The sequence below is a fragment of the Callospermophilus lateralis genome, chromosome 4 (assembly GCF_048772815.1).
Source record: "Callospermophilus lateralis isolate mCalLat2 chromosome 4, mCalLat2.hap1, whole genome shotgun sequence".
Classification (NCBI taxonomy): Eukaryota; Metazoa; Chordata; class Mammalia; order Rodentia; family Sciuridae; genus Callospermophilus; species Callospermophilus lateralis.
The window spans coordinates 22507288-22527819 of record NC_135308.1 but is presented as its reverse complement, the minus strand read 5'-3'; the positions used below and the strand labels follow the sequence as shown (position 1 = coordinate 22527819).

The following is a 20532-nucleotide window of genomic DNA, read 5'->3' as shown; positions in this document are numbered from 1 at the left end:
ATGAGTGTATCTTGATTTTTTTATTTTCCTAAGTAGCATAGTAATGTGACATATTGAACTTTCTTGTCCTAGAGAAATCATTAACCCATGAAACCCCAAGTTTTTAATTCCATGACTATTTCAGTGAAATTGTCACAGGTGTGTTAAAATAGGTTGGAAGTCTTAATCTATAGCTTATATAATTTATTATTACAAATAATACTAGTGTATATTATCACTTGTTTTTCATCTGTTTTCTCAAAAGAATAGAACTCTAAAAGCATAACTGTTCATTTCATAGTTACCATAAGTGGTATATTTTTTGCTCAGTGTAAGTTTTTTAGGTGTTCCATAAATGGGACACTGGGACATAATTGTTTAAATTTTGATTGGTTCCCAGATAGACATTAGACATTAGATTACACCAGTTGATAAAACTTGAATTTAACATGTTTAGAATGACTTTTCCTCTTTAACTCACTGATAATGTTTCTTTTATTGTTTCTCTTAAAGTTGCTAAAAACATTCTTTTCCTATAGAAATTTGAAAAGGAATATGGCTATGTTTTCTAAGGTAGAGGAAGACTCCCACAAAATTTCATACAGAATAATTACCCATCATTTTTTACCACAGGCTGTGTTCTAGCCTTTGGTTTTGCAGGCCTAGACTATGAATTTTGTTATTGAGATTGAGTCTTCCTTTTTAAATTTTTTTTTTTTAAGTTGTAGGTGGACACAATACCTTTATTTTATTTATTTATATGTGATGCTGAGGATCAAACCCCGTGCCTTGCACGTGCCAGGCGAGTGCTCTACCGCTGAGCCACAACCCTGGCCCCCGAGTCTTTCTTTTTTTAGAAGCAAAATAAAATTAAACAAATTTAATATTGATGGATGAAATGAAAGCATCAATTTATTAATTTACAATGAGAAATAAATATAGTACACTGTCACAGAAATTTAAAATAGTTTCTGGGAAGCTCATTTTCTCCCAGAAGGGAATCATACACTGGAAACTTGTTTGCTGTAAATGGAAATAGAAGAGAGCAAGTTGGGTAATTGAAATATTTAGAAGGAGATTCAGATTAACATAGTGAATTCATGTATGTCCACATTAAAGGTAATCTTGCCAGCAGGCTATGCTGATTATTGCTCCCTATCTCTATCACCCATTCCCCCCACACACTACTTTTTACTTTTTTAAGCTTTACTATCTAGTGTAGTGTACTTGGGCTTTTCCTGAAATTATCGCTCTCTTGAAATTACTGTTGCTGAAGCTACTGATGACTTTAACTATTTAGGTATGGTAAGGGTGTATGTATAATATCTAAAGCAGAAATATAAAGAAAAAATTAATACATTAGTTCACATCAAAATAAGCTTTCACATTTAAATAATATCGAAAGATAAATAAGATATGGGGGAAGTCATTTGTGATGGCTAAGGATTTGATTACATTAGGAGTTTTTTGCAAATTGTTAAAAAGAATACTATCTTAGTAGAAAATGGATTAAGAAAATAGATGAATGGTTCAAAAAAGAAGAAATACAAATGTTCAATAAATGTGGAAGAATTTTTTTAAGTTTACCAGTTAAGCATTATTTCATTCAAATAAAAATGAAACATCATTTCCTTCATCAAACAAGAGTAACAATAAATTGTGGCATAGTGTTTGCCATATGCCAGGCATTGTGCTCAGTACATGACTTACATTAACTAATCCTCCCAGTGGTTCTGTAAGTACATACTATGGTTATCTACATTTTATAGATGAACATGTAAAGATAGGTCAATTGTCTCAGACCATATAGTATGTGATAAAGCCAGATTTAAACACAATCTCTCTTTAGTGCTCTTTAACTACTACCCTTTATTGCCTCTCACAGATTTTAATAATTAATAGCCAGTATTAATGAAGGCATGTAAGATAGAATATAAATTGGTAGACATTTTTGTATGACACTATGTTTGAAAGTTTTCAAATGTGTATATTCTCTGAACTTATAATTTATCTTAAGGAAATCCTTGTAAGTACACTAAAATATATGTACATAAATTTTATCTGAAGTTGTTTTATAATAGCAAACAAATAACTTTAGTAGATAGTATCTTATTAAGCGTGCATTCTTATTAGGTATAATAAAATATCGCTACTAAGTAGTTTATGTAGGAAAAAGTTTGCTGTTCTCTGCACATAATTTTAAGTATGAAAAATATTTGAAATTCCAAAGCATTCTTACAAAATTGAAATGTCACTGTCTGGCTTTTGGGTTGTAACTATGTTGCAGGAGTGAAACTGAGATAAAGGTTATTAACTTTCAGTAAAGATGTTAGCCTTTTTTTTTTTTTAAGTTAGGAAATTCCTAAGTAATTAGAATTTGAATTAAACATAATTGCTCTTTTAACTGTTTTTATCCTTCTTTTTAGTGTACCCATAAAAATGCCTTAGAAAAAGAACCATGGAGAAGTATGCTAGAGTGCAAAAGATCGGAGAAGGTTCCTTTGGGAAAGCCATTCTTGTTGAATCTACGGAGGATGGCAGACAATATGTTATCAAGGAAATTAACATCTCAAGAGTAAGTATATTTTTACTTTGATTACACAAGTAATGATTTGGTTACATGGAGCTCATTAGAGGACTTGAAAAAAAATAGCAATGTATACCTTAAAGCAAAAGGCTGCCATAATCCTAAAGAGTACCACTGATTTTAGAATAGTCAGATTTATGTCCTTGTGTTTTTGTGTTTAGAAAAGTATGCTTATTGTCCTGTAACTTAATCTAGCTTAAACATCTTAAAATGTTTTTATATATAGAATCAGTTCATGCTTTCTATTTTTAAAAAAATTATTATTTTTATTATTTTGGAACCAGGGATTGAACCCAGGGACACTTAACCACTGAGCCGCATCCCCAGTCCTTTTTATATTTTAATTTTGAAATAGGCTTAAGTTGTTTAGGGCTTTGATAAGTTGTTGAAGCTGGCTTTGAACTCGTGATCTTCCTGCCTCAGCCTCTCAAGCCACTAGTATTACAGGCATGCACCACCAGGCCTGGCAGCTCATCCTTTTTAACTCCTTGCTATGTTTTGTTGATTGGATTATATTAGTGCCATTATTTTTTTATTAGCTCTCTTACTAATGGTTTGATTTACTATTTTCCTTTTTTTTCTCCAACTTAAGATGTCCAGTAAAGAAAGGGAAGAATCAAGGAGAGAAGTTGCCGTCTTGGCAAACATGAAGCATCCAAATATTGTCCAATATAGAGAATCATTTGAAGGTCAGAAAAATTTTGCAGGACGATTCAATATAAGTCCTAAGCCATTGATAATTTTGGATATGTTCCTTGTAAGGATTCATTTTGTGAATGTATTCTCAGGTACAAAAAAAAAGGAGTATCTTTTTTTGCTTCAGCACATATGCATATAAATATCAGCTTGATTCTAAGATAATACTGAGATCATACCATCTCCTTGGTAGTTTAATTCTGACTTGTTCTTATTAGTGATTGCTTAAAATGAAGCAGTATAGTAAGTACAAGAATTTGAAGAAGCAAAAACAGTAATTCTCTTTGTTTTTTAAAATGGTACTAAGGATTGAATCCAGGTGTAGATAGAAGCTAAGCAAGTACTCTACCGCTGAGTGATGTTCGCATCCCTAACATATTTTTAAACTAAACTGCCTTTAAACATACAAACACTACCACTGAGAAAATGTTCTCATCTTTATAAAGTACCCTTTGTATTAGTATGTTCTGCTATCCCTCATTATAACATTGAAATATATTGAAAATTTTCTCAAGTTCTTAAAATGTAGTAATTGTCATGGCTATTTTGGAACTATATGCTATTATATTTGATAATGTAGGAAGTAAGATAGGGAAAAGCTTTTTGAAAGGCAATTCAAAGTAGTTTATTCAAGTCCTACTCAATAAAGTCCTATCCCTCCCATTATTATCGTAAATGTCTATAAATTACAAAAGAAAGATAAAATTAAAGGTAGAAGATAATTGAAATGACTAGTTCAAGGTCGTATCACATACTAGTTTCAGAGTATGAGTTATAGCTAAAATTACTTTGTTCCTAGATAAACTTAATACCTACTAAATGAAAAGATACTTTTAAAAAATATTGTTAAATTAACACATCATATTGTTAACTTTTATGATGACAGTAAATTGAATTTTTTTATCTTATGTGAAAGAGTAAAATGTTAGTCATTCTCAGGACCTTGAATTTCCTGTATTTATCTTTCCCCACCATCTATATTTTAGTTTTTTTCTTTTAGCTCTACAATTTTAATTAATTAATTAATTTATTTATTTATTGGTACCAGGGGTTGAACTTAAGGGTGCTTAACCACTGTGCCACATCCCTAGGCCTTTTTTTTTTTAAAAATATTTATTTTTTAGTTGTAGTTGGACACAACTAAAAAATAAATATTAAAAAAATATTATTAACTTTCAGTAAATATGTTAGCCTTTTTTTTTAAGTTAGAAATTCCCAAGGAATTAGAATTTGAATTAAACATAATTGCTTTATTTATTTACTTTTATGCGGGGGCTGAGGATGGAACTCAGGGCTTTACACATGCTAAGCTAACACTCTACTGCTGAGCCACAACCCCATCCCTCCCTAGGCTTTTTTATTTTTAAATTTGGGATTAGGTCTCAAGGAGTTGCTTAGAGCCTTTTTAGTTGCTGAGGCAAGCTTTGAACTTGAAATCCACTTTCTCAGCCTCCCAGGTTGCTGGGATTACATGTGTGAGCCAGGACATTCAGCTTAGTGCCACAGTTTTAATCAAGTTAAAAGGTTTTGACTGTATGTTGACAAATTTCCAGCAGATATTTTGCATTTATATTAGTACTACAGATAGAAACATCTGAATGATTGAAAAGGGATGCACATTCTTTAAGATTTTATTATTAAGTTTAAAGGAATACATGCTCATGAAAAACATTCAAAAAGTATAGACATGCATGACTAGAAGGTAAGTACTCCATTCTTGTAACTCCGTCCTCATTCCTACTCCCTAGGGATAAGCACTATTAACAATTCAGTGTTTATTCTTTATTTTCTATGGCTGTGCAAAATATATTGTATTAGGAAAAATAAAGTGCCTTAGTTTTTTCTCTGTAATCAATATAAAAAACTTCTATGACCTCAAAAGATTAACTCAATTCGAGATTGAGAGATCAGTACTTGAGATTGTCTCTACTTTGACGCATTCATAAGTCCAGACCTCTGGAACTTCTGCCTGACTGGCTACAAATGGAGGTCTGCCTCCTCCACCCCAACCCTCAGGTTCATTTCTGTGTCCTGTGGGTTTTTTTTTGTCGTTCTATTTTTCTTAGCTTTTATTTCTCAGCCATCCCATTCCACTAAGGGGAACCCCATTTGTGCCACCCGTGCAGGATGTGGGCGAGAGATATTAGATACCATTATAAGTAAGCCTTGGTATGTGTGTTTGGGTGGGGAGTATGTACTGAGGATTGAATGAAGAGGCAATACACATCCTGGGCAGGCACTCTACCACCGAGCTACACCCCAATCCTGTAAATAGCCTTTTAAATTTACTTACAAGGGAGTATGGAATGTTATGACAATCACACCTACAACCTTCTTGATTTGTGTATGTGTGTATACTAAGAACACACTCTGCCATTGAGCTACCATACTATCCTGGGAATGATTTATTTAAAAATCCCAATATTATGCACCTGGGAATTAGTGCATGAGAAGAAATTCCATTGACAAACAGATTAAAAATTTCTCTTTTTTTCAGTTAAGTGTAGATCATATGGACTGGAAAAATGGATAGGTGAATCAGTAAAAGGCATTGATTTGAAAATAAACTGGAATAGTTTGGATGAAATTATTTGATAAAACCTTGAAAGTAGGTTGAAGACTATTTGTGTGTGTGTGTGTGTGTGTGTTTGTATAATTTAAAATATAAGTGTATGATAGATTTTAATTTTAATTATTATAGGCATTCGACTGTTTTGTCTGATTTCCTTCCATTTATAAATGCATATAAGTAAAAATTTTGATCTTATGATTGGGAAAATGGGGGATTGCTTCGTACGACCAGATATTTGAGTGTATGTTTATATATGGTATAGTTTTTTGACTTTCTGCTTCCATTATTAAGGTATAATTTTCTGGTTTTGGTTGTCTTTGACTGTCATCTTCTAATTGCTTTTATTTTTTGCCTTTATCATCTTGTTTGAGTTCTTATTTCTAGTTTTTATATCTTTTTGCAAGCATGCCAATCTCATTGATATAGAGGTTGGCATTTTACTTGTTCCCCATTGCTGCTGCCAATATCTAATTAACTTGAAAAAAAGACTTCTCATAGGAGTTAAATTTGGATTACTTTTGACTGCAGGTAATAGAAAATCTGACCACTGTTGACTTAAGTGAGAAAGATATTGTCTCAGGTAACAAGTCTTAAGATAAGCAGACCTTTGGTATGGCAGCTCATCTGTGTTACTATAATCCAGGCTCTGACATTCTACTCTGCCATCCTTAGTATATAAGTTTTTCAGCTTCATGCTTTCTTGTCCCAAGATAGCATTTGCAATTTTAGGCACATGTCTGCATCCAAGGCCAAAAGAAGAAGAAATGGTAGCAACAGCAGCACATCTTGATTTTGTTCCTTAATCAGAAAAATGCTTTCTCAGAAGCCACTTTTCAGAATTACTTTTGATTTTACTGACCCAAAATGAGTCAGATGACTACCTCTAATTGTGATGGGAAACGGGAGCTAAAACATCTGGCTTTTTTTTTAGCTTCTAAATTGAGGAGTGGTGAAGGGAAAAGAGTGCTCTAATTGGCTATTGGGTTAGCTAACCAAGAGTACATGCTTTACTGATTATAAATCAGTCCCCATTATCATTTTTCTTTAACATCCATTGGGGTTTTATCATTTGATTTATATAGCCTTTTGGCCTTGTGACTATAACTCTAAGCCATTTCTAGGTGAAATTGTTGTTTTGACTTTGGGGAGGGCCTTTATTACTGTACAAGCTTATTGGTGATAAAGGGTAGTGTCTTGTATTTGTATATACCTAGCAAAATGCCTGGTAAATAGTTGGTGGTAAGATGTTGGAATAAAGAATAGATTAGTATTTGCTTTACAGAGAAGACAGTTCTGTTAAACTTACATTTAAAATAAGTATTAATCTAAAAAATAAATAATATCTAGTGGCAAAATATATTACTGAGTTCATATATTAAAGCTCCGTTCCTTTAAAGGGAGGATTGCTTCTCCATCCCTCTCTCAGGTCCTATTAACACCCCCTACATATATTTTTTTGTTTTTATCTTTTATTATATACATATGGTACAAAATTCAGAGGTTACAGAACAGTAGAAGGTTTACCTTCTTTTGCTATCCTTGGCATACTTTTGTTCTTTTCTTGGAGTTAACACTGTTACCACGGCCTTATGTTTCTTTCCAGAAATAATCTAAGCATTAATAAGCACATAAATGATAACATACTATATGTAATTTTTGCTTTTTGTTATGTTTTATAAATAATAATATCACATATATGTATTATATATGCACATATATGAAATACTGAAGTGTACAATTTTGTTTTTCGCATTGTAATTTCTCACATGTATATTTGTATGATCTTTCCATATCGGTCATAAAGAGCTGTGTCATAAAGAGCTACATTCTTAGTTAGCTTAATGAAATAAGTTTTCAATTTTTTTTTTTTTTTTTTTGGTACCAGGGATTGAACTTAATGACTGAGCCACATCCCCAGCCCTTTTTTATATTTTATTTCAAGACAGGGTCTTGCTAAGTTGCTGAGGCTGGCTTTGAACTCACGATCCTTCTGCCTCAGCCTCCTAAACTGCTGAGATTATAGGTATATTCCACCATGCCCAGTTACAAGTTCTCAGTTCTAATAGTGTATTTTAAGCAGTGTAGCAAAATATGATATAGGAGCATGAACACACCATCACAAAGTGTAAAATAAATATTACTAAGAATAAAGCCATAACAGATGGTAAGGAAATGAGAAGTGGGAAATTCTGCTTTGAATTATGATAGTTGCACTAGTAAGTAGTGGTTCAATATGTTAGAAATTATATTGGCCACATAGGAGTGCAAAGAATGATTAAAAATGTTTCTCTAAGCTGGGTGTGATTGCACAGGCTTGTAATCCCAGCAGCTTGGGAGGCTGAGATGGTACAGAGCCAGTCTCAGCAACAGCGAGATGCTAAACAACCAATGAGATCCTATCTCTAAATAAAATACAAAATAGGGCTGTGGATGTGGCTTAGTGGTCAAATGTCCCTGAGTTCAATCCCTGGTACCAAAAAAAAAAAAAAAAAAAAAAAAAAAAAAGTGTTTCTAGTCCCTTCCACCATGGAAGAGACATGGAAGTCTCTTTTTCTGTGAATCAGGATATAAAGGTAAATAAGGCAGTGTCCCTTCATCATGTTCATTCACAAGTTATACACCGTTTTTTAAAGAGAGTAAAATATAAGAAAGCTCTTCAGATTTTATCACAATATATATTATCACATTTATTTTATAAGTAATTGATTCAAGTGGGTAAAACAAAACTGAAAATTAATGGTCATTTGGAAACTAAGATAACTCGTATCTGACAGATAGGTAGAAAAGTATGATTTTGCATATGACATTTCAGAAGCTTATTTTATTCATTATTGAATGAAATCAAGTATCTCTGCATTTTATCTGTATTCCAGAGATGTTAAAGTTAATGCGAACACCTTTCTTCAATAGGATAGTGTGTTCTTGGATTTGAAAAAAAACATGATTGAGTGCACATAACTTGTCATTATACAGTCTTTATAACAGTGTACCTGAAACTTGCACCTTAATTCTTGTGAGTGTGGTTCTGCACTTTTTGCTTAGTGGTGGCTGCTTTTTAGTAAATTTTTAAGTACTTTTAAGTTAGTTGGGCCATTGATATACATTTTAAAAAATGGAATAATGTTATTTTGTAGAAAATGGCTCTCTCTACATAGTGATGGATTATTGTGAAGGAGGAGATCTGTTTAAGCGGATAAATGCTCAGAAAGGCATTTTGTTTCAAGAGGATCAGGTAAGTGAGTATGTAGGAGCTTCATTCCTACCCTATTTTTGAGAAATAGCTCAAAAATGAGCTATTTGGTTATTTATGTGTGTATCTATTTCTAACTACAAATGCTAATTGTAATAAATAGGGCAGCCTGGTATATTCAATACCTTTGGCACATTTCTGACTATTTAACTCCCATTTTTGTATAGTTCTCTCATTTCTAGTTCTGTAACAATATATTTTTATATGTTAATGTGTTACATCCTACGTGTATTATGTATATTTACATGTATCCTGGTGTGTATATATATTTGTATATTTTTTTTCTTCTTTGTGTTAACTGAGCATTGAACCCAGGGCCTCGCACATGCCACGTGAGCACTCTACCCCTTAACTACATCCCCAGTCCTGTTTATTTTTTATTTTGAGACATGGTCTTGCTGAGTTGTTCAGGCCAGCCTTAAACTTGTGATCCTCTTGATTCAACTTCCCGAGTAGCTGGGATTAAAAGCACCTGCTACCACACCTGACTATATGTATATAACTTAATTATTCATTTTAAGTGTTTAATTTTTCAGGGTCCCAACAATATGGTTTACTGCTGCCAGATCAAATCTTCCCCAACAGGTAGCTTTTGCTACATAACTCTAGCTCTGGAAGGCTTGCATTGGCAACTGTTAAATCTAATCTCTGTTTTGATTTCCAAGATCAATAAAGTATAGCCCTACCCTATCTAAGTAGCTTTATTTTTTTTCTTATTATTCCCTAAATTTCCACCTCTTTTGTTTAATTTAGGAGATATTTATTGAGCAGGTACTTTGTGTTAGCCACTAGGCTGTATGTTTATATATCTATCTCATTGTCTTTATAGTTGTTCTGATTACTTATTTTATTTTGGTAATGTTTTCCCCCTAACTCTTTGTTATTAATAAGCTGCCTTTATTTTTTTCCAGTTCACTTCAAGTCCCAACTTCTTTAAATATTCTTCATTTTCTGTGGTCTTTTCCTTCTCTAAATTCCTTCCATTCATCTTTCATTATCACCCCTTCTTAATTTTATTTGAATTTGCTCTGAAAACTTAGAGTCTTATAGTATCAAATAGCTATTAAGGCCACAGAACTTATTTTTGTCTAGAAATTTTCATAAGGAATCTTGGATTGGGTTTTTAAAGACTATTTATTATTTGTTCCAAGGCTAGGAAACAAAACATAATATCTTCCACCAGATTTTACTTGCATATATATAAATTTGAACAACTAAAGTTTGTTACATTTTATTTAATTCTCTGCAAATCCACTTTCCTTAGGTAAACCCTGTTTTCTGGTTGGTAGCTGTCCTTCTGTTTCCTAACTTTATTCCTTGTTTCCTTCCTACACACACACACACACACACACACACACACACAAAATTATAATCACAAAGAGCTCAAGTATGTGCTATAAATATAGGAGTATACTATGCATCTTGTATACTATGTATTCTGCAATTCTTTTTAGTTAACACTATATAAACTATACATAAATGTGCTTCATTCTTTTTTTGTGGAGGGTGGATACCAGGGATTGAACTAGGGGCACTTAACCACTGAGCCACAATCCTCAGCCCTATTTTTTGTATTTTATTTAGAGACAGGGTTTCGCTAGTTGCTTAGTGTCTCACTTTTGCTAAGACTGGCTTTGAACTCACAATCCTCCTGCCTCAGCCTCCAGAGCCACTGCAATTCCAGGCATGTGCCACCTCGCCTGGTTGCTTCATTCTTTTCAATGGGTGCAGAATATTTCTAGTATATGTATCACAATGTATTTCACGCTCCTTTGTGGCCTGTTATTTAAAATAGTTTTGGATCTAATAGTGCTATAACAAACATTCTTATGCATGTATTTTGGTATTTCTGACACTATATCTGTAGAATAAATTTGAAATTGCAATTATTTATTTAACTTGCATTTAAAATGATATGTGAATCTAAAATTTGATTTGAAGTGATTAGAATTAATTTCTCATAAATGGGGCATAAAAAGACTTATTTTCCTATATCTGACTGATATTATAAATTATTTCAAGTTCGGTTAAAATGATACCTTGTTATTTTCAATTTGAAGGGGATTTAGTATTTTATGTAGGTTTTTATTGAGCTCTTTTCCCTTTGTGTTTGCCTTTCCTGTCTTTTATACACTTTTTATTTTGGCTGTCAGTATTTTTCTCAGTGATTTGGAAGAACTTTTATGTAATGGAGAATCAGCAATCTGTCAATTATGTTGCAGGTTTTTTTATCCTTTCTTTTTTAGTTGTAGATGGACACAATACCTTTATTTTATTTGTTTATTTTTTTGTTTTGTTTTAATTAGTTACACATGACAGTACATTGACCTTGACATATACATTTGAATCAGATGGGATATAATTTCTCATTTTTCTGAGTATACAGGTTGCAGAATCACAGTGGTCATGCATTCACGTATATACACACAGTAATAATAATGTCTATTTCATTCTACTACCCTTCTTATCTCCCCAGCCCCTTTCATCCCCTCCCATCATTTCTCTCTACCTAATCTAGTGTCTCACATATTCTTTTTTTTTTTTCCTCACATCTTTATGCATGTATTTTGTATAACAGTTTGGGTCTCCTTCCACCATCCATGCAATTCCCTTTCTCCCTCCCTTTCCCTCCCACCCCTCTTCCCTATGTAGAGGTAATCTTCTTCCCATGCTCTTCCTCTCTTCCCCATTTTGAGTCTCCCCCCTTATATCAGAGGAGGCATTCGGCTTTTGTTTTTTTGTGATTGGCTAACTTCACTTAGCATAATCTGCTCTAATGCCATCCATTTCCCTGCAAATGCCATGATCTTATTATTTTTTAGTGCTGAGTAATATTCCATTGTGTATATATGCCACATTTTTTTTACCCATTCATCCATTGAAGGGCATCTAGGGTGGCTCCACAGTCTAGCTATTATGAATTGTGCTGCTATAAACTCTGATGTAGCTGTGTCCCTGTAGTATCCTGTTTTTAGGTCTTTTGGGTATAGTCCGAGAAGAGGAATAGCTGGGTCAAAGGTGGTTCCATTCCCAGCTTTCCAAGGAATCTCCATACTGTTTTCCAATTTGGCCGCACCAATTTGCAGTCCCACCAGCAATGTAAAGTGTACCCTTTTCCCCACATCCTCGCCAGCACTTATTGTTGTTTGACTTCATAATGGCTGCCAATCTTACTGGAGTGAGATGGTATCTTAGGGTGGTTTTGATTTGCATTTCTCTGACTGCTAGAGATGGTGAGCATTTTTTCATGTACTTGTTGATTGATTGTATGTCCTCCTCCTGAGAAGTGTCTGTTCAGGTCCTTGGCCCATTTGTTGATTGGGTTATTTGTTATCTTATTGTTTAATTTTTTGAGTTCTTTGTATATTCTGGATATTAGGGCTCTATCTGAAGTGTGAGGAGTAAAAATTTGTTCCCAGGATGTAGGTTCCCTATTTAGCTCTCTTATTTTTTCTCTTGCTGAGAAAAAACTTTTTAGTTTAAGTAAGTCCCATTTGTTGATTCTAGTTATTAACTCTTGGGCTATGGGAATCCTATTAAGGAATTTGGAACCCGACCCCACAATATGTAGATTGGAGCTAACTTTTTCTTCTATCAGGCGCAGAGTCTCTGATTTGATATCAAGCTCTTTGATCCATTTTGAGTTAACTTTTGTGCATGGTGAGAGAAAGGGGTTCAGCTTCATTTTGTTGCATATGGATTTCCAGTTTTCCCAGCACCATTTGTTGAAGATGCTATCCTTCCTCCATTGCATGCTTTTAGCCCCTTTATCAAATATAAGAAAGTTGTAATTTTGTGGATTGGTCTCTGTGTCCTCTATTCTGTACCATTGGTCCACCTGCCTGTTTTGGTACCAGTACCATGCTGTTTTTGTTACTATTGCTCTGTAGTAGAGTTTGAAATCTGGTATCGCTTTACCTCCAGATTCACACTTCCTGCTTAGAATTGCTTTTGTTATTCTGGGTCTTTTGTTTTTCCATATGAATTTCATGATTGCTTTATCTATTTCTACAAGAAAGCCGTTGGGATTTTGATTGGCATTGCATTAAACCTGTAGAGAACTTTGGGTAATATCGCCATTTTGATGATGTTAGTTCTGCCTATCCATGAACAGGGTATATTTTTAAAGACACTTGAAAGAAAGAAAACTACAGACCAATATCTCTAATGAACTTAGATGCAAAAATTCTCAATAAAATCCTGGCGAATCGAATACAAAAGCATATCAAAAAAATTGTGCACCATGATCAAGTAGGATTCATCCCTGGGATGCAAGGCTGGTTCAGTATACAGAAATCAATAAATGTTATTCACCGCAGCAATAGACTTAAAGATAAGAACCATATGATCATCTCGATAGATGCAGAAAAAGCATTCAACAAAGTACAGCATCCCTTTTTGTTCAAAACACTAGAAAAACTAGGGATAACAGGAACTTACCTTAACATTGTAAAAGCTATATATGCTAAGCCTCAGGCTAGCATCATTCTAAATGGAGAAAAACTGAAGGCATTCCCTCTAAAATCTGGAACAAGATGGGGATGCCCTCTCTCACCACTTCTATTCAATTTAGTTCTTGAAATACTAGCCAGAGCAATTAGACAAAAGAAATTAAAGGCATAAAAATAGGAAAAGAAGAACTTAAATTATCACTATTTGTGGATGATATGATACTATATCTAACAGACCCAAAAGGGTCTACAAAGAAACTACTAGGACTAATAAATGAATTCAGCAAAGTGGCAGGATATAAAATCAACACGCATAAATCAAAGGCATTTCTGTATATCAGCAACAAAACTTCTGAAATGGAAATGAGGAAACCACTCCATTCACAATATCCTCAAAAAAAAAATAAAATACTTGGGAATCAACCTAACAAAAGAGGTGAAAGATTTATACAAGGAAAACTACAGAACCCTAAAGAGAGAAATAGAAGAAGATCTTAGAAGCTGCAGTATTTTTTAATAATTATTACTAAATTTTTGATTATATATTTTGCCATGCAGATGTTTTAAGTTTTATGTAGTCAACTTTATCAGTCTTTATGTTATGCTATTAATAGTTTTCTGTCATGTGTTGGAAGTCCTTCTTCAAAGATTATAAAAAATTAGCCTATGTTTTCTTTTATCAGTTTGATTTTCATGTTAAAAATGCCATTGACTTTGCCGCTGGGGTTGTGGCTCAGTGGAAGAGTGCTTGTGAGACACTAGGTTTGTTCCTCAGCACCACATAAAAATAAATAAATAAAACAAAGGTATTGTGTCTATCTACAACTAAAAGAAAAAAAAATTTTAAATGTCATTTAGGGGGCTGGGGTTGTAGCTCAGTGGTAGAGCTCTCACCTAGCACGTGCGAGCCGCTGGGTTTGATCCTCAGCACCACGTAAAAATGGATGAATAAAAAGGTATTGTGTCCAACTACAATTAAAACAATAGTATTTTTTAAAAAATGCCATTATCTTGGAATTATTTTGGTGTTAGGAGCGAGGTAGAAAGTCCTTTTAAACTTCCAAATTGCTAGCCCCAGAGGCTATATACACATGGTGAACAAGGGGAAAGGAAAAGTGAGAGATGCCTTCCTATTTTGTAGCCTTATTTTTTTTGTGTGTGTGATTTTTGTTATATTGAAAAAAGCATTATAGAAAAAATGAAGAAAAGTCACCTATCTTCATACTATTATAAAATATAAATTACATTTTTCACTCAAGTTTCTTTCCATACTTTTAGTTATAAGATGCTTCGATAGTATCTCTTTCATTTAAGATTTAGGATGTGTTCTTGCACATTCTGTAAGTCAGTTTACTTGAATATCTACTTAATGTTAGTGTCTATAAAATAAAAATAAAAAGAAATTGTAGCCCCCAGTTTTTTTTAGCAACTTAGTTTTCCTTAACCCCACATGTTCCTGAATCCTTTCAATGATCAAGGAAAGATACCATGATATGTAACTTTTAAAGGATATGACAGATATGATTTTTCTTCCTAGATTTTGGACTGGTTTGTACAGATATGTTTGGCTCTGAAACATGTACATGATAGAAAAATTCTTCATCGAGACATAAAATCACAGGTATGTTTATTCTGTCACTAGTAAGTTCTGAATGGATAAGGACATGGAACATGTATTGAGCTTGATTTTGAACCCTGTTCAATGCATTGTGTTATCTGTCTTTCTTCATTGTTCCTCCTTCAATCTAGTTCTAGAAATCCTCTTTTGGGGTTAATAATCCTCTGTTAGATCGCCTGCTTCCTTTTCATATCTTTCTCTCTTTGATTTCCTCTCTCCCCATGATGGAACACAATCAAAAATGATTGTATGGGAGGTAGAATTTTTGAGATTTTGCATGTCTGAAGATTACTTTATACTATTTCTCATTAATGGAATAAACTTCCAGTTAAGAGATTGGGCATGATGGTGGCACTCTCCTATAATTCCAGCAACTCAGGAGGCTGAACCAAGAGGATTGCTAATTCAAGACCAGCGTCAGCATTTTAGTGAGACTCTATCTCTAAAAATAAAAAGAGTTGAGAGTGTGGCTTTGGATAGAACCAAAGCAAACAAACAAACAAACAAAGAATCTAGGTAGGGAATTGTTTTCCTATAAAATTTTGAAGATATTGCTCATTTGGTTTCTGGCTTTTTGTTTTACTATTCAGGAATTTAAAGCCATTATAATTTCTTATCCTTATTTCTTTTCTCTGAAAGATTTTAGGATGTTCTGTTTGTTCCTATTATGAAACTTCACAGTGTTGTACATTGGTGAGGCTCACTTTTCTTTCATTAATGCTGTATTTTTTTTTTTGATACTGAGAATTGAACCCAGGAATGTGTTGCGAGGGGGTAGAATTGCGACGTATGCAGTCCAGGGGAGAAATAAAGAATGTCCATGTGCTTCTGCCCCTTTCAGTGCTTTATCCCCTCAAAGTACTCAATACAATTTCACTCTATAGGTTCTTAATCAAGAAAACGACAATCCTTAATGCTAGGCACTGCAATAGACATAATCAACTCACAGTAAATAATTCTGGATTAATTAATTCACAGCAAACAATTCTAGATTAATTCTAAGCACTGTAAAACACACTTAATCATGACAGGCTAATGATAGATATTCCTTCTGCATGCTAAAGTTCAAATGTCAGATCAAAAGTCTTAAGCCTTAGGCTTTATGTCCAGCAGATGCACACTCTGACTGCAGTGATCAGGTCCTGAACCAAGGCAGGTTTTTCCTGGAGTGGAGTGGACAACTGGTTGAGGAGGGGGCTGTAGGAGAAGTTTCAGCTCTCACCAGGGTCCAGACAAGCCAGTAGAGTTTGAGAGCAGTGAGGATCACACAGAGGATCAGGAAATGATGACAAGTGATGGGATATCAGGTCCTCATCAGGCCTCCAGCTTGAGTGCATCCTTGTTTCGCCTGGCTGAATCGGTGTTCATTATCTCTTATGCTAAGTTTTGGGGCTTTTGACCCCCCTTTCAATCCTTATCAGCTACCATCTGATTTCTCCATGACATCATTTACCCTGGGGTCAGAAACATCTGGTCTGGTGGTCTCCACCCTGATCTTCTCACCTTTCCCTCTTATCAGGCAAGGACAGCCTGCCAGAGGCTTCACTCTGTTTATCAGGGTGAGGGAAAGTAACTTGTTTGAGGCCATTTTGAAGGGATCTGTTGGATGTGCCTGGTGAGACTGCAGGTTTTAAACTGGAGTTTTTAAAATGGAGTTGTTTAAGCTCAGGCCTAAGGCCATCCTCACAGGATGCTAAACCACTGAGCCACATCCCCAACCCTTTTTTGTATTTTATTTAGAGACAGGGTCTCACTAAGTTACTTAGGGCCTTGCTGAGTCCCTGAGGCTGGCTTTGAATTCAGTGATCCTGATTCAGCCTCCCTAGTCCCTAGTATTACAGGCGTGTACCATCACGCCTGACAATGCTCTACATTTTTGATAGGAGAATGTTTCTTCTGGAAAATGCCAGGCTTGGTGGCACATGCCTGTAATGCCAGTGGCTTGGGAGGCTCAGGCAGGAGAATCACACCTTCAAAGCAGCCTCAGCAAAATCGAGGCACTGAGCAACTCAGTGAGATCCTGTCTTTAAATAAAATACAAAATAGGGCTATAGATGTCGCTCAGTGTCCGACCCTGTGTTCAATCCCTGGTCAAACACCCTGCCCTGCAAAAGAATGAAATTTAATTTCTGTTACCAAACATTAGAATTCTGTATTTATGAATGCAAAATAGTTGGTTAAATTACTGGAAACTCTTAAGGCTGACTGGTTACATTTAGACTAGTTTGAATTTTTAGGCAGGTTTTTGGTGGGTGGGGTGTTTCCAGGGTATGTATATTTTACATATCATAAAATTCACTCATTTAAAATGTACAGTTTAATGATTTTTAATATATTCATGGAGTTTTGAAACCATCACCAGTCTCTAATTCCCAAACATTTTTATGACTCCAAAGAGAAACTATACCAGTTAGTTGTCACAACTCATTTCTTTTCCAACTAGATCCTGGCAATCATGAATCTTATTTTCTGTCTCTATGAATTTATATACGTGACATTTTATTTAAATGGAACATTTTATTTAAATATTTGTCTTTGCCTATTTTTGAATGGGATTTTTTTTGGTCTTTTTGTTACTGACTTTAAGGGTTCTTTTCAGATATGTAATGTGCAAGTACATTTCTCCCATTCTGTGGGTTGTCTGTTCACTTTCTTGATGGTGTCCTTTGATGCACAAAAGGTTTTAGTTTTGATGAAATCCAATTTTCTTTTTTTGCTTGTGCTTTTGGTATTGTGTATGAAACCATTGCCTATCCCAATTAAAATTTTCTCTGGGAGTTTTATATTTTTTGTTTTTATATGTCTAGAGTCCACTTGGAATTAATTTTGTGTACAGTATGAGGTAGGGGACTACATTTATTCTTTCACATGTTAAAATTTAGTTATTCAAGCTTTTTTTTTTACTGGCTTAATTTTTATGAAAAATGTTGTGGACTCAGACAATGAACTGGAGTGTAACAATATTTGGGTGTTTTTTTCTTTTTTTCTTTCTTTCACAGAACATATTTCTAACCAAAGATGGGACAGTACAACTTGGGGATTTTGGAATTGCTAGAGTTCTCAATAGGTAACAGATCAATTTTCAACTTTGTTTTGATATAATATCTTCAGTGAAACTTCAATCAATGATTATGTATATATGGAAATTTATTATGTCTTTAACATCTTAAGTTTCTTCTATGATTTTTGTTGTTGTTCTAGTACTGTAGAGCTGGCTCGAACTTGCATAGGAACTCCATACTATCTGTCACCTGAAATCTGTGAAAACAAACCTTATAATAATAAAAGGTATTTTAAAATGATATGCTATCTTTCCTTTAAATTTTTCTGTTATACTCTATTTGTGAACCTTGAGATTTATTCTAAAATCAATAACATACATATATATGTGTGTATATATATATATACACACACACACATACACACACACACACATATGATGAAGGAAATTGTAAAAAAAGGAACTATACGTAGAATCATTTATTAAGTTATAATTGGAAATAGAATGTTCTCAATAGTCAGTTCCTATTGAATTATAGCTAATTTTTTTTAACACATTCTATATGTCAGATATTGTTTTAAACACTTTCTGTATTAAAAAACCAAGTTCTGAGAGATAGACTAACTTCTTTGAAATTACTCAGCCTACTAAGTGGTGGGGCCAGTATCAAAACTAAGTATCTGGTGCCTATATCCATAATCACTGATCTGAACTATAACTTAACAGATTGTGTAATATGTGGATGGAAAGAGCAGCCTTGCCACTGAATTTTAGTCACCCTTTATTTTCTGTTCCTCTTTCTAATTGAAAAATCCCAACCAAGAAATGTTAGTTGGCTTTTATAGATTTCTTTTAGACTTGATTTTAGTAAATTAATATTTTTTATGTTAATTAAATAAATGTTTTGCTTTTGTAGTATTTTTAAAAATCATGGCATTTTGCAAAGAATTGAATAAGGTCACTTGACTTTTGCAAAATAAAAATAACTACATGGAATGGACATGAAAGTTTTGATATTTTTCTTTTAAATCTTTAATTCTTTAATGACACTTTAAAATGATTATTTAGACAACAATATTTTCTAATCTAAGACAGCTGTTCTTGTCATTTAGTGATGGTTGAAAATTTCAGTTTTAAAGGAAATGTTTTATGTAGTGTATCTTTTTCTAAAACATTCCCATGCTGCTTTTGTTTCCTTTAAATGTAAAAAAAAAAAAATTAAATATATACTAAGAAGAAATTTCTCATTTTTGTCTTCTCTAGTGACATTTGGGCTCTAGGCTGTGTCCTTTATGAGATGTGTACACTTAAACATGCAGTAAGTACAAATTTCTGAAGTATTTTTAAATTGTATTATCTTTCAGATGACCTCATATACTAGAAATGTTTCTCTAAGTCAGTTTTAAATTTGCTGTATTTTCTGAAGTATGAATCTAAATTGGTTTACCCTTAGTATATATGAATATGTTATATATTTGCTGTTATATATTTTATACTTTTTTCTGTTATTTCTGATGATAGAAGTATATTTTGTCCTCAATGTTAAATTTATTTATTATAAATTTGAAGTTTAAACTTAAATTTTTTTTGTTAGTTTCATTTTAGAAAGTTCTCTCAGAGTACCCAAATAATTTGAGTTTAGAATCACTTAAGTTATTTAAGTTAAAGAACTTCATTCAACACATTCATTCAAGAGTTTTATCAATTTAAATATTCCTTAAGTCAGAGTATTTATTATTATTATTATCTTTTTTAAAAGCAGCATAAAAATACACAAAAAAGGGAGAATACTCTTCACAAATAGATTTAATATTAATCACTTTTCATTTCAAAATTATTTTTAACATGTTTTTTCCCACTGATTAAACAAAAAAAAATTTTGTTACCAAAAATTTAAGAAAATACATAAAAATATAAAGAATCTTGGGGCTTTAGCAGTCTTAGAGCCTATTTTTATATTTGGGATCTATTTTTCTTTGTTATTCTTTTTAATGGCTGTGTATACTTCAACTATATTGGCTTAGACTTCATTTTTTCTTTCTTAAGGAAAAAAAAAAAAGCAGAAGCTGCCAAAGTGATGTGGAATAGTGTTTATCAGATATGTGTTTAAACGAATTGGTTAGTTTTTCTGAGATACCATCATTTTAGGTACAAACATTAAATGTTTGTGTGTTTAAATCTTTCATTAATATTATTTACTCTTTAGTGGACACCTGGGGCTAAGTAATCTTTATTTATGAAGAGTTTGTTAGTTGAGACATAAAGGAAAGTTCATCAGAGGATCATATTTTTTATGCATTTAGGATTCCTTTTTAGGTATACAGATATTTCTATAAAATTGACCTTAATTTTTATAAACTGAGTGATATACTTAAAAT

At 33.3% G+C, this 20532-nt stretch overlaps 1 protein-coding gene across 8 annotated transcripts in view; it reads left to right on the top strand.

The window, feature by feature from the left end:
• Window positions 1-20532, top strand: part of Nek1 (NIMA related kinase 1) — a 154613-nt gene that overhangs the window by 5739 nt on the left and 128342 nt on the right. For 7 of the 8 annotated variants that reach the window (XM_076853660.1, XM_076853658.1, XM_076853657.1 and 4 more), the window contains exons 3-9: window positions 2406-2554; window positions 3159-3255; window positions 8969-9066; window positions 15073-15156; window positions 18153-18220; window positions 18355-18441; window positions 19418-19472. In XM_076853660.1, coding sequence (XP_076709775.1) covers window positions 2438-2554; window positions 3159-3255; window positions 8969-9066; window positions 15073-15156; window positions 18153-18220; window positions 18355-18441; window positions 19418-19472 — 606 coding nt within the window. In that variant the 5' untranslated portion in view covers window positions 2406-2437. Of the gene's footprint in view, window positions 1-2405; window positions 2555-3158; window positions 3256-8968; window positions 9067-15072; window positions 15157-18152; window positions 18221-18354; window positions 18442-19417; window positions 19473-20532 lie in introns of those variants that run through there. The other variant, XM_076853661.1, reaches the window with a different exon arrangement.